Source organism: Setaria viridis, chromosome 8 (genome assembly GCF_005286985.2).
Source record: "Setaria viridis chromosome 8, Setaria_viridis_v4.0, whole genome shotgun sequence".
NCBI classification, from domain to species: domain Eukaryota; kingdom Viridiplantae; phylum Streptophyta; class Magnoliopsida; order Poales; family Poaceae; genus Setaria; species Setaria viridis.
This window is the reverse complement of record NC_048270.2, coordinates 2,522,090-2,536,469: the sequence shown is the minus strand read 5'-3', so window position 1 is coordinate 2,536,469 and position 14,380 is coordinate 2,522,090. Positions and strand designations below refer to the sequence as shown.

Genomic DNA, 14,380 nt, shown 5'->3' with positions numbered 1-14,380 from the left:
CTGATTTGATTACCTCCGGATTCTACATACGAAGTTCACACCAAACAGATACGTTCGCCATTGGCTCATGTCTGCCCGGCTGTAGGTGGCGTCATGGCAGGCTCCTCGCGCTGGCCGGACCTCCCGCCGGACCTCACCGGCCTCATCCTCCGCTGTCTGCCTTGGCTCCCGCTGGATCGGATGGAAATGGACATCGGGCCGTCTACCACGCGTGGCGCCTGCCCCCGCCGCCCTTGCTCCGCTTCAGCGACGACGGCACGTTCTAGAGCCTCACCACCGACGAGCCGCCCACCCGCCGGTTGATGACCCCGCCCGCGGCTGGCTCACCGCGCGCCACCACCCGCCATGGCTGCTGCTACGACGACTGGCTCCTGTACTGCAACGTATCCGAGGACCGAGGGCGAGGCTACCCGCTCCTTGTTCAACTCTCTCTCCGGAGTCACCGTGGCAGACGTACCCCTCCTCCGTGACGACTATCCAGGCGTTGCTTGACGCACCCCATGAAGAAGATCATCGTGTGCTCGCCGGACCTCGTCGTCGCGATGCTTGGCCTCGGCTCCGTCGCGTTCTACCGGCCGGGGGAGGGTGCTCCGTCATGGTCGGTCTGTCTGTGAGTCCGTCTGACGCTCGCGGCTGGGGGTGGTACTTGGACATCGCTCTGTACCGTGGCAAGATCGACGCTCTCAAGAACAACAACAAGCTTCCAAGGAACCGGTACTCGTAGCTTAAAGGGAAAGAGGGAGTGAATTAAGCAATCTAAAATCTTAACATATAGTTTCCACTACTTTGCAAAAGCATAAACTATATCATTTTAACTTAGATGTTCATTCTACGATTAATCTAGTGTGAAATCCTTATCCTAAAATAAGTTTTGCAACTTAGAGCCAATCCCAGTAAGATACTACACTAAGAAAGTAAAGGCACACGAGTTGCAAAAATGAAATACGGAAACGTAAGAGGTGAGGATGAGGGGAAGTAAATATGTGCTTTGCATCCACATTTATAATTGTTAATTTTTCACTTTACATCGCAAATATGCGCTTGAATTTATTTAACGGATCTTAAGTTTGAGCTATAGTTTTAACATAGAAATCTATATTTTCATCACTTTCTCTGTATCTTTATAAATGAACGCATATACCTTAATTATTATTTCATATACCAATAGTATAAAAAATAGGCGATTTAGAATCATACTTTAGTGTATATTTTTAATTAAGGTGATTTGGATTCAAATTTAGGTTACCTCATGTTATTTGTAATAATAGCATATGTTGATAATATAGATGCAAATTTAAGATGTTATTTTAAGTTATTTTTTGAAGTATTAGCGGTGGAAAATTTAGTTACAAATTTAGGGGGTTATTTTAAATTATTTTTATAATAGCAGAAGTGTTAATTTTGATAAAGATTAGGAGGTCACTTTAGTTTATTTATATAATGGCCGAAGTAAGTAATTTAGATATAGATTTAGGGGGTTATTTTAGGTTATTTTCATAATGGTATACGTGGGTAATATTTTAGAAAATATAATAGATTCAATGGCTATGATGATTTAAGCCTACCGATTAATGACAAGATGTTTTGTCTAGAATTTCTCTCTTATTCTAAAGTGTCCACCAGAATCCTAAGTGGCTTCACCCGAGACTAATTAGTAATAGTAAGATAAGATTGTCAATTAGGAGGGTTGAGGAGTACGTATGCATTAAGAGCAACTCCAAGAGGATGCTAATCTTACCCCCAATACCTTCTTTAGGGGAAAAAGAGAAAAAACGAACTCCAACAATCCACCTAAAACTTTCCTAAAAAATTAGCAATGCTAAAAAACGCCCCCTCACCCCCCCAATCCCCCGACCTCCGTTGCCGCACCCCCTTCCCGCGTTGTTTTTTTTTGCGCACTCCTCTCCGCTGATTCCGGCGGCGGCGGCCCTCCTCTCCCGACAGCGCCCTCATCCTCGAGGCCACCCGCCTCGTCGTAGTATCTCCCTCGCGCACCCCCCCCCGATCCAGCAGTCCCGGCCCCTCCTCTCGCCGTCAGCCTCCTGCACGCCAATCCCACGCACCGAGAGAGCTAGCCGCGACTAATAAACACCAGCAGCTAGCTAATAGTCATGCCACGGCCGGAGCCAACGCGGTGCTCATCGTCCTTGGTGCGGCCGCCGTCGTGCTCCAGCTGGCCGTGGTGGCGGAGGTGTGCAAGACACCTGCAAACGCGCCATCTATTTCAGGAACGGCTTCCTCGTCCGATCCATCATAAGCACGGCGGCGTAGGACCTGCAGAACTGCGACGAGGAGGAGGCGGCGCCAAGAGCAAGAAGAGTCTTCTTGGAAGCAGGAGGTGGCCGGGAGGGGTGGGGGTGCCTTCTCTCCTGGCCACGACGGATGAGGGATTCGCTGCTGCAGGCGTAGAGGACGACGACGAGTACCTGGCACGGGAGGCCGGGTGGGGGGTGCGGCAGATGGGGTGGGTCGGGGAGGAGATACGGCGGGTGGCGCAGGTCCAGGCCAAGGCCTTCCACGTCCCCATCGCGCTCTTCAACGATTTCTTCTTGGACTTCTTCAAGGTATATGCGTGCATCTGAACTACCTGCACATTGATTGGATCTGATCATGTTCTTATGGTCGTACTAATGGTGTTGTTTGTTGCTTGCGCTGGGTCAAGATTAGGCCGAGGTGCTGTCCGCGCTTATCTACAAAGTGAGGAACTCGCTGCCTGACAGGTGACCGACTGATGCTCCTGCTATCTGTGCTTCAAATTGCTAGTAGCAGTGTTGAAATCGTTGCTCTGTTTTCCTTTGCCTGTGTGTTCTGAACAGGCTGTGCCTAACTTCTATCTTTTCGGATTGGTTTAGATTATCATTAGTACATCAATCGGTATTCAGTAGTGTTATATTTTCCAAAGACTAAATTACAATCACTTAAATAAAGCTTGCAGTGACGATGGCCTGGGGTCTGGCGGCGTGATGGTGCTGGGAAATAAAAAGCCGGCGACAGGAGGGTTCCAACGCTGCTTAGCAAAAAAAGAGATTTTAAAATGCACCCAATACGATGACGTGGTCCGATTTGAAATATTGGGAGGTTAGATTTTAGCATAGCTGTGGGCTGATATATTTTTAGAGGGGAAATTTTTTAGCATAGTTCCCAATACCTCGTTTTGGGAAAGAATTTTTTAACGTACTCTTGGAGTTGCTCTAACAAGTTAGGCCCGGATTATTGGCACCTAATAACAGATCGATTTGCAAAAGATAACAGCCATCGTGTCGCCTCTTTCCGGCTTCCTCGGATCGCATAATGGATCGGCTGGGGAGGATACGACCCCCGCCGTCATGGTCAAACCTCCTGCCGGAGCTCGCCGGCCTCATCCTTCGCCTGCTGCTGTGCCGCATCGACCGCCTCCGCTTCAGCTGCGTCTGTCGCCGGTGGCGCCTCGCCGCGCAACAGCAGCGTCCCCATCTGCCGCCGGCGCTGCCCTTCATCTGCCTGAAGGCCCTAAGCAACTACGGCGCCTTCCTAAGCCTTCCCGCCGGCGAGGCGCGCCGCGCCGGCGCAGTGCCGGCGAAAGATGTCACCTGCCACGGCTGCTTCGACGGCTGGCTCCTGTACGGGCCCCACGACCGCGACAACGACGACTCCCACAAGTGCTTCCTGACCAATCCTCTCACCGGCGCCACCGTGGAGATGCCACTTCACCTCGGCGATCTCGCAAAGAGTAACGTGCTCTACATGCTTAAGTTCATGGTGCTCTCGCCTGATCTCATCGCCGCTCTATCAGGCAGTTATGTTGCGTTTTACCGGTCCGGTGCCCCCTCATGGTCTGTCTCTCCGTCTGACGTCGGCGGCGATCGCGGTGCCCGGGGATCCTACTACGTGGACTCTGCCTTCTACAGTGGAAAGATCTTCGCTCTCAACACAGCGGATGAGCTCTTCGTTCACGAGGTCGGCGCCGCCGCTGCCGACACCGTCGAGCACGCGATCAAGGCGCAGGGCCCCCAGCCGGTGGATCCTGAAGAGAAGTTTAGCAAGAAGCGCCACTACCTCGTCGTGTCGTGCACAGGCAAGCTGCTCATGGTGAAATGGACGACGGTTCCTCTTTGCTGTCGCCGTCCCTCTCCCAGGAACTTCGACGGGATCACAGTGGAGGTGTTCGAGGCGGATCTGGAGAAGGGTCGGTGGTTGGAGGTGAGCAGCTTGGACGACGGTGAAGCTCTCTTCGTCGGCAGGGGTTGCTCCAAGGCTGTTAGGTTCACCGGTCACGATGAGAGGTTCCAAGGGAACCGTGTCTACGCTTTGGGCTACGATAACTTCTTCCGTAAATGCCATCTTGCCATGCCAAGCTATGGTTTCTATGATCTAAGGAACGGCGAGATTGTTAAAGTTCTCCATGACAGCATGCGGGCTGTTGCATGGCCTGTCAGTGGCATGGAATGGTTCTTCCCACTCGAGTAGGGTTAAAACGTGGAGGTGATTCAGAGCTTCATACTCATATCCTTATTGAACAGAAGTTGTCAGCTTGGCAAGGATGCCAAATCAGCCATTTCATTTGTTAAGATATTAGTGCATGTTTGACGTGGATAATAATTATATTTCTTGAAAATGTTCCATTTCCTCTCTGGTACAGTATTCAGTCAGTATGTTCATTACTTTTAATTAGTTTGGTGATATACGACATTTTCTTCACGGAAAATTAAGTTAGCCATCATGGCTGAGTATAGTTTTGCTGGGTTAGAATTCTTGTGGTGAAACACATGTTCATCTGAATTGAGTCACAAACTTTGCATAGGTACATGCATTTCCGTTGAATAAAATTCGGTCACACGTTGATTCACGTAAGATGCGCGCGGAGGAGTGCAGGAAGGCGGCGGCGAGGCTGTGGTCTGCTACCACAGCTCGGTGGCAGCGGCGGATCCGGTCCCCTGGAGGCGATGTGCGGCACTAGCTCCTGGAGCCAGACCTGCGCGGAGCACTGCCGGCAGGCGTGTGGAGACCGTGGGTCATGCCCAGCGGCCGGGTCGCGCGGTGGCCATGGGCGAGGTTGCGGTGGAGTGCGGGTCGGAGGTGCGGATGCCTGGGCGGACTGGCGGCGGCACCATGGTGGTGCGCCCGGGAGCAGTCAGTACGGTGCTCTCCAGCGGCACCATGGTGGTGTATCTTGGGGCGCACTGGTGACACCAAGGTGGTGCTGCTAGTGTTGCCGGGCCACCTTTTCCGGCACAGGTGGATCTGGAGGCAGCGGCAAACGAGGCTAGCAGCCGCAAGTGGTGACTCACCGGCATGGTGATGGGCGTGCTTGAGCGCATGGATGGTGGCTCAGCATGGATGTTGTGGCTGTCGTGCGTGAGGTGAGTGGCTGACCGTGTTGCCTTAGGGGCGTTGGAGCTGCGACGGCTGTGGGAGGAAGGGCTTTTCAGGCAAAAGTCTTGCTCGGCCTCGTGCTGGGGCCGGCAACAACGATGTTCAATGGACGCAATATTCCTCCTTGGGTGTGTTGTCCAGGTGCCCTCCTCTTCCTGACGGGATTCTCCGGGTGAAAACCATGCTTGAGTCCTCAGGCGGGTGATGGCGCCGCTTTAGCATCGTTTCTTTGGAGATCATGTTCCGGCCTTTTTCTCGGCAGCCCACCATCGGCTCTGTGGCGCTCTTGGCTGTCAAAACGATGGGGTTTTGCGCGAGGACGAGTGCATCTCTCTTCTCTCTCGCCCTCTTCCCCCACAACCTTAGCCTGTGTTGATGTTCGGGGGTTCGCACGTTTCGGTGGAGTGTTGACTGGTTAGAGTACGGTAGTGCGTTTGCAACTGCATGTTGGCCTAGCGGCGATCAGCCACGCATTGTGGCGACCGGCTCGGTGCTAGGTTCTCCCTCTTAGTGGATCGTTTGTGGTCATCAGCGCATGGTGTTTCCATCCTTCCGGCCGAGTTGTTGTTCCAATCGGGCCACTACGAGTTGAGTGGCGCAATACTTTGTGTGGCGTGTGTTGATGTCCCAATCCAACCGGTCAGGTATTGCTGTTGAGTGGTGTGCCGTGTTGATGTCCCAATCCAACTGGCTGGACTTGTAGCCTGAGTAGAGTGGTGTGGTCGTGTTGATGTCCAATCCAGCCAGTCACATTTAGTTGTTTTTTTCTTAATCTTTCTTTTTCTTTCCTGATTGTGGTCTTCCAGGATCGTGATCTTGTATTTTTCTGCTATGTTCGTTAAGAAAAAAGTAGCGGTGGCCGTGGTGACTGCAGAGTACCATATTGGGGATCGGAGTAGAAAGCTGGGTTGCATTGCTGCGCACTCTAACGAATATTGGGGAATTGATATACATAGCCATTTTTATGTTCTAGGTATTAAATAAATTATGGGGCCTAAATTAACTTCAGCATAGGGCCTCCATATGTAGGGGACGGCGCCCTTCTCTCACATCTTAATTTAGAAAGAAAAATACACGCTCTGATGCAGAGAGTTATTAGGTATGACGTCATATTTTTCATTCAACATATATTCTTAAATAAGCTCTCAAAAAACATATTCTTAACACCATAGAGATACCGCTTTGGCTTGATGATGGCACAAAAATCAGGAGATTCCCCATGCGCAAGATCATCATGTGCTCACCTGACCTCGTAGCCGCGATCCTCTCGGGCAGCTCGGTGGGGGTTTTACCGGCCCGGCGCCCCTTCATGGTCGGCTTGTCCAACGGATAGCCATGGAAGGGGATTGTATGTGGACATTGCCTTGTACCGTGGCAAGCTCTACTCCCTCAACGCTAAAGGTGGGCTCTTCGTTCATGAGGTCGGGGATGGCGCCGCCGGCATACCGAAGGCGTCTCAGGTCGTCGTCGAGAACGCGATCGTGGTGGCACAGCCTCCAGAGATGGCAAATCCGGGAGGGCTTCTCTTGACGCGGCGGCGCTACCTAGCTCGTCGTATGTTGCCCAGGGAAGCTGCTCATGGTGAAGTGGATGGTCCCTTCTCGTGGCCCTTACTGGAGCTTCTCATCTTCCAAGGCTACCGACGGGATCGTGTTGAAGCTATTTCAGGCGGATTTGGAGATGGGTTGGTGGACGGAGGTGAACAACTTGGACAGTGGCCAAGCTCTGTTCGTCGGCAGGGGTTGCTCTAAGGCTGTTAGATTGACCGGGGATGATCCGAGGTTTCAAGAGAACTGTGTTTATGTTTCGGGCCATGATTTCTTCGGATATTGCTATGATGCCATGCCAAGCTACGGTTTCTATGACCTAACGAACGGCACGATCAGTCAAGTTGCCTTAGACAGAATGCGGGTTGTACGGCCTATTTGGAGCATGGAATGGTTCTTGCCACAAGAGTAAGCTTAAAATAGGGAACGGTATCAGGGATGCATACATCCTTATTAAGCAGCAGTTTTTTAGTTTTGCAGTGATGCCAAATCAGCTATTTCATTTGCAATGACATTAATGTTGAACGTGGATAATCATTATATGTATTTCTTGAAAAGATTCCGTTTCACCTCTCGTAGTATATTTGTTTAGGATGCTCAAGTCTCTTCAAAGTACTGCTGATTGGATTCCTAGCTGAAAACTTTGTGTTTTGAACACACCAAATTGGGCCATGGCACATCAATGATGTCATGTCTCTCCCTAGAGGCATTATTTGCAGATATTACATTGTGCTAGATATCCTCTGATGTTCGGTATCTGTTTAGTTGTTTTGTTCAGGAGGAGGTGTGCTCCAATTTGTTGGGGCTTATATGGAAATAAGAGGGTCAAATTTTGCTCATGGGAAGACCGATCATCAATTTGGTCCCATGATATCACTTTGTCACTGTCATCTTTAAGTGCTGTTATTTAACTCGTGACATTTGAGATACTTTAGATAGCCTGTTCATCACATTCTTTTCATAGGAGGACGATAGGTTGAGTTAGAAATTCTGTGATGTTTAGAGCGCTTTGAGTTTCATTCTATTTTCCTTTTTCTTCAACTTTTGTAATGGCTGCGCGTATCAGCTTGTTGCAAAGGCGGGAACTTTTATTATTAATAAAGCTCCATTCATCTAAAATTTACAGCATATATATTGGGAATACATTATTTATTTGAACATATAAAATTAAGTTAGCCATCATGGCTAGTTTTAATTCACTTGGATAGAATTCTTATTGTGGAATCTATCTGCCCGTAAACTCTGCACAAATGCTTTCCTTGAATAAAATTTAAAATTGATGCACATTCCACCTATGATGCTAATTGCTAACTAAAACTACTCCCTCCGTCCCACAATTTTAGCTACATCTAGCCATTTTCAGTCATATTAATTAAGGAGGGTGATAAAAGGTCTAATATACCATTCATTAAACCTGTCCATGCATGCACACATGATCTTTATGGTAGTGATCCTTTCCTTGCATATATATCTCTACGCTAAATAAACAAAATTGTGAGCGCGAAATGGGTTATTTTCATCCATTGACCCATTCAATCAGGCTTGGCAACTCAGAAGTAGTTATATTTTGGAACAAATTTGGAACTCTAAATGTAGCTATATTTTGGGGAAAAAATATTAAGTAAACTTGTTGTCAGCTAATCTATGTTCGACAAATTTTCTACATAGTTCTTTTGTTCTGTGAACAAATTATGGAATACGAGATAGTCTGTTTAACCATTTCACGATTATACGTTGGCCCAAGTATAGGAACGGCCCCGTTCGGATTCCAGTCCAACATAGATTTGTTTACCTACTATAGATAATAGGTGAGTTTGAACGCTAACCGTATTTTGTAATCTAACATGCCACGTATTCGCACAGCTCGAGAGATATTATGGTTGGAGTCTGTTGCCATATGGGCTAACGTTAGGTTTACATGAAACAGCAGATCGATCTCTTTTAGCCTCAAATCCGAACAAAAGATGAGGCTGATCGAGGGCGACGCATGGGTCAAGTGGTCGGGTAGATGTACCGTGGAATAAGATGTTCTGATTACCATGTAAAAGAATAGAACGTGATTGCCTATCTCGATAATATATAGGGAGAAAGTCCCCCAACAGATTAGGGGGGTGTTTGGTTTCTTTTGCTTATTTTTAAGCAAGTGTCACATCAATGTTTAGATACTAATTAGGAGTATTAAACGTAGGCTATTTACAAAACCGATTACATAAGTGGAGGCTAAACAGCGAGACGAACCTATTAAGCCTAATTAATCCATCATTAGCAAATGTTTACTGTAGCAATGCATTGTCAAATCATGGACTAATTAGGCTTAATAGATTCGTCTCGCCGTTTAGCCTCCACTTATGTAATCGGTTTTGTAAATAGTCTACGTTTAATACTCCTAATTAGTATCTAAACATTCGATGTGACGGGTGCTTAAAAATAAGCAAACGAACCAAACCAGGCCTAGGTTAGATTACACCCTAGGATATTGGAGATATTTGATTCGGTTGGAATATTGTTACATCAAGACTCTTATCTCTAACAGCCAAACCAAAATCTCAACACCAATATCTCTTAGGCAGTTCGAGTTACATACGACGACTCGTAAGATGCAGCCCTAGTTTGTTTAACCTTAACCGTGAAAAGCCCGCTTCTTTGTCATGTATATATCTAGAAACCACATGGCTGCCCATGCCATCGTCTCGTCTCTTTTCGGCATCAATTAATGGGCACCTGCCTGAGCAAAGGACAACCACGCCCGTCGCCGCAGGACCATGTGCCCCTTTGGTCGGACCTCCCGCCGGAGGTCGGAGGCCTCATCCTCTGCCGCCTGCCGTCCCACGTCGTCGACCGCCTCAGCTTCGGCCCCGTCTGCCGCCAGTGGTGGCGCCTCGGCCTCGCCGAGCAGCAGCATCTGCCGCCAGCGCTGCCGTGGATCTGCTTGAACGTGTCCCCATCTACAGCAGACTGCCCGGACCGCGGCAGGCTGCTGCCGCGAGCCTTCACGGGCGCCGGCGAAGTGGGGCCGCCTACCGACATGAAGGACTGCTTCTGCTCCCTGGACGGCTGCTGGGTCCTGTACGAGTTCTACGGCGCATCTACCGCACGAGTCCTCGTCAACGCTTCCTCCGCCGGCGCCGCTGCCACAAAGGTGCCACCGCGCCGCCGCCTCCATGACGGCGGCGGCACGGCGCCGGCCGTCGTCTCCACCGCGTCCCTGAAGCGTAAGATGATGGCGCCCCAGCCAGACGGCTACCGGCTGGGTCCTCCCATGTGGTTATCTTCTCTTCCTCCATATACTCGTGGCCACGGCTCGTGGTACCAGGACGTCGCCTTCCACCGTGGCAAGCTCTACGCCCTCACCGCCATGGACGACCTCTTCGCTCTTGAGGTCATCGACGGAGAGATCGCCGGAGAATCTCAAGACGAGCATGTCATCAAGGCATCAGAATCGTCGTCCCCACCAACGACTGACCTGCAGGAAGAGCGTCCCAGCAAGATGCGGTACCTCGTCGTGTCATCTTGCGGCGGAAAGCTGCTGATGGTGAAATGGAGTGTTCCTCGTCGCCTTAACGAAGGAACAGCCGCGAAGGTTCTCGAGGGGATCAAGATGAAGGTCTTCGAGGCGGATTTGGGGATGGGTCGGTGGCTCGAGGTCGACAGCTTGGGTGACGACCAGGCTCTCTTCGTCAGCAGAGGGTGCTCCAGATCACTTCGCTTAACGACGGGCGACGTCGACGACGAGAGGTTTCAAGGGAACCGTGTCTACTTTCTCGGCATTGATCTGCCGACGTGTTGCAAGGAAGCTCTGTGCCCCGATTATGGCTGCGAAGCCTGCGATGACTACAGCCCTCTTCCCAGCTATGGTTTCTATGACCTGAGGAGCCGCACGAGCAGCCCGGTGTTCCTTGACGGGAAGACGAAGGACATCATACCATCATCAGCTGTGTTTAGCGCGGAGTGGTCCTTTCCGTGGCAGTAGAAGCTGAAAAAAACAATGTTTCTGTCTCTTTTTTTATAAGAACTTCATGCATCTTATCAGTTATCATATGTGAAAATTATCTACGTTTATGAGATGACCATTTGGTTTTTTGTTGCCACTACCAACATAGTACTATCTTTTATGAAGGGGCGGTTTCAATGCGGTAGATCTAGATAAGCATATCAAATAGCAATATGGGCTGGAAAACACCACGGTATGGATGGAATAAGACTTTGGCACTTCTCAGGAGAAAATTCAGTATTTGCCATCGGAACTTTAATTGTTTCCAAACAAATTCGCACCTGATACTATTTTTGAGTGAGGGGGGTGGATAGTCAAGTATGTATACGCTACCCATCAGGGCTGGAAAACACATACGATAGTTTGTTAGGGTAGATCCTATCTGACATCGTTGTCTTGCGAGGTTGAATCATGTCGGACCTATAGAACCAAGTACTTCGGCTCAGTGATGGTAAGGCCTTTTCCACTAATGCCGCACAACTCTTCGTTGCTGCTTAAGACCTAAAAAGTCGGTAAAATTTATTTTATTGTCGAACCGGCATTTCTTCTATACATGGGTCCCATGCTAGGTTATTCTAGTCTTATCTTAAATCAAACCATTTAAAATTTAACCAAATTTGTACAAAGTTCCCATTCTACAAAGTTTCTTTGTTGGTATATGAGGCCCAGGTAATTTGATCTACGAATCAAATGCTTATATTTACTAAATTTTTTAATGAAAAAATATGTACGCGCCATAAAAGCATCTCTACTTACACACTAAAATCGAAACAAACATCAATCAAAGAGTTTACTTGCATAGATCAAGCATGATATTAGCATTATCGCAGTGCAGTTTAGAGGTGACATGACAGGAGAACAAATTTACATGAAATCGACGCAAGGGTATGAACATACTTTGCTGGAGCAACAACAACACACAACAAGAAAAGATGCACACACTATTGCTAAAAGAATTTCCAATTCCATTGTCGTCCCGTCCGCCATCCCCTCGTGCGTGCGTGCAGCTAGGCAACGCGTATACAGTTCCCCAATTCCCTTCCAAGAACAAGGCGTGAAGAAGTTGTAGATAGATCCCGTTTCCCTCTCCTTAATACACATGACCACCATAGAAGGAACACAAGAGACAAGTATACGAGGGAGCTATACATCTTCTCATTATTCATTTGGTATTACACATATAGCTCCTATATATAGATGTAGTCTTCAAGGCACATCTAGCAACCTACACCGCACTACATGGCATTAAGGTATGAGCCCACTCATATCCATAGTGGAGAATTTGTAAAACTAAAGTACCAATCTTATTCAGAGTGGTTCTTTACATCAGTGTGAGCAACCTCTGTGAGCATGTCCACCGTGGAGTTTCTCATACTGTTATTGGCATTACCATGCGGATTGAACTTTTAGATCAACCTAGATCTTGTTTTCCGACCTCTTTGCAATACAGGATCCTCTTATTTTCCTTGACCATCTAAAGATGTTGGGTTTGTCTCTTTTTTTTAACTTTTCTTATCATTTATTATGGAAAATCCACATATTACATCAAAAGTTACATATTCTCTTGGTCGACAAATGTAAGAACTTCACATTTTTCAAATTTTTCAACAAATATAAGGACTTATGGCCAGGGTTTTTGGATTCGAAATATGAAAAATTTGGGATGTCACCGGGTGAATTTCAGAAATTCGGGCCAGGATTCGATTGTTTAACTAGGCAACAGATTCGTTTTTGGAGTTGCTGTTAGAGGTGATAGGAGAAGAAATTTACATAAAATCGACGCAACACAAGATTACATACTTTGCAGCAACTACAACACAACAACAGAAAGGGTACACACGCGCTGCTAAAGTGCTAACTTTCCAATTCTATTGCCGTCCGCCATCCCCTCGTGCGTGCGTGCGTTCGTGCGTGCGTGCGTGCGTGCGTGCAGCTAGGCAACGCGTATCCTCAGGAACGATGGCTTGGGAAGCATGCTCGGCTCCGGCGACCTGATGAAGCCCGGTCCAGCGTAGAATGCCCGTCGGGCCGCCTTGTCCACCACCAGCTCCATGTCGTTGCTTCCAGTACTGCTCTCGCCGTCGTCGAGCTCGGCGGCGGCCGGCGGCGCCCGAGGCTTCTTGTTGGCGTCCCAGCGGTCGGCAGACGACGGCGACAACGCGCGGCCGCCGTTGGGGCGCCTGCTGATTTGGCGCGTCTTCGTCCTGTTACTGCTTGTTGCCGAGGACGACGACGCGGCGGGGCTCGCCGGCCTCTTGTGCGCGTCCCACCTCTCCTCGGAGTCTGCGCGGCCGTTGCTGCTGCTGCTGCTGCTGCTTGACGAGGATGACGTCGCGGCACCGGCACCGGCGCTCTTCTTCTTGCTCACCCACTTCTCGGACAAGGACGTGCCCCCGGGGCCACTGATGCTGTTCAAGGAACACTGGCCAGCTGACGGCGGCGGCGGCGACGCTGGGCTGCCGCCGCCCTGCTTGATCTTGATCTTGTGCGCGTCCCACCTCTCCACGGCATCGGCGCGGCTGGGCCTGCTGGGAGGCGAGCAGGGGAGGATGATGGCGGTGCACGGCGGCGCCGGGAGCAGCGGCAGCATCATGCGCTTGGGCGGGGACGGGAGCAGGCCTGGAAGTGCCGCGTGCGCCATGGCGAGGTGCACGCGCGCCACCGGTATGGCCATGGATCAGCGACGGACGGGGAGACACAACAGACAGAGAAAGGGAAGCACCGCCGCCGACGCGCAGGTGATCGAGCGGAGGAGGCGAGGCGGAGCGAGCGATCACAATCTGATGAGGAAGTGTTGGGCGTGGAGGCTCAGCTATATACGCGCGTGCCAGAGAGGAAACGCCATTGCTGAATCCGACTCGGGTCCCCGGTTCCGAGTGCAGCGCGGGTGACTGCGCCGCCGTGCCATTTGCCCGACACCGACTCGGGGTCGGGTTCTCCTTCCTCTGTCCCGAGAGACTGTGGTGGGCCGTTCCTCCTCTGTTCGGCCCATTGCTCAAATTGCACCGCCGTGTCAAGCCCTTCCAGCCCAGCCCAATGCGTTCGCCCATATTTATCCCAATCCTACGGAACAGAGAAGAAGAACAAATTGTTTGTTGCGAATAATTTCCTGAGATTTGTCATGTGACGGACAAGAACATCAAATACTGAACGAAAAAAGGAGAGCTCTGATTGAGGGAATTCAGAAAAAGAGACAAATAAAAAAGATTCCATTGCCGGGATTTGAACCCGGGTCGCCTGGGTGAAAGCCAGGTATCCTAACCGGACTAGACGACAATGGAGGTGATGTCCTGTTGATGTGATTAAGAGTCAAGTATGCAGTTACACCGTTGTACGTTAGGAAGGAGTTATTTAAATGTCTCAGGTCCAGTAACTCTGTTGGAGCATTGGATGGGAGGTGAATGCCATCTGCCTAGAAGAGCATTGGAGCATTGAACTTGGCCTCCTCGTAGTCCTCTTCATCCTTTGGAAATAAAAAAGAAATAATGAT

The 14,380-nt window shown here is 49.6% G+C and overlaps 2 protein-coding genes and 1 non-coding gene across 3 annotated transcripts; 2 read left to right on the top strand and 1 right to left on the bottom strand.

The window, feature by feature from the left end:
- The first annotated feature begins 3,219 nt into the window (after window positions 1-3,219).
- Window positions 3,220-4,547, top strand: LOC117833244 (uncharacterized). The gene has a single exon (XM_034712677.2). It carries the CDS (start codon window positions 3,292-3,294, stop codon window positions 4,444-4,446), a length of 1,155 nt encoding a protein of 384 aa, XP_034568568.1. The 5' UTR covers window positions 3,220-3,291; the 3' UTR covers window positions 4,447-4,547.
- A 5,019-nt stretch (window positions 4,548-9,566) lies between these two features.
- Window positions 9,567-10,949, top strand: LOC140223648 (uncharacterized). Its single transcript, XM_072295708.1, has one exon. The coding sequence runs from the start codon at window positions 9,613-9,615 to the stop codon at window positions 10,867-10,869; it is 1,257 nt and encodes a 418-aa protein (XP_072151809.1). The 5' UTR covers window positions 9,567-9,612; the 3' UTR covers window positions 10,870-10,949.
- A 3,148-nt stretch (window positions 10,950-14,097) lies between these two features.
- On the bottom strand, window positions 14,098-14,171 carry TRNAE-UUC (transfer RNA glutamic acid (anticodon UUC)). The gene has a single exon. It is a non-coding gene; the product is annotated as a tRNA-Glu (tRNA).
- Between the last annotated feature and the right edge of the window lie 209 nt (window positions 14,172-14,380).

Excerpts from the sequence above, each read along its gene's own strand:
- LOC117833244 (XM_034712677.2), top strand. The coding sequence starts at position 3,292 with ATGGATCGGCTGGGGAGGATACGACCCCCGCCGTCATGGTCAAACCTC.
- LOC140223648 (XM_072295708.1), top strand. The coding sequence starts at position 9,613 with ATGGGCACCTGCCTGAGCAAAGGACAACCACGCCCGTCGCCGCAGGAC.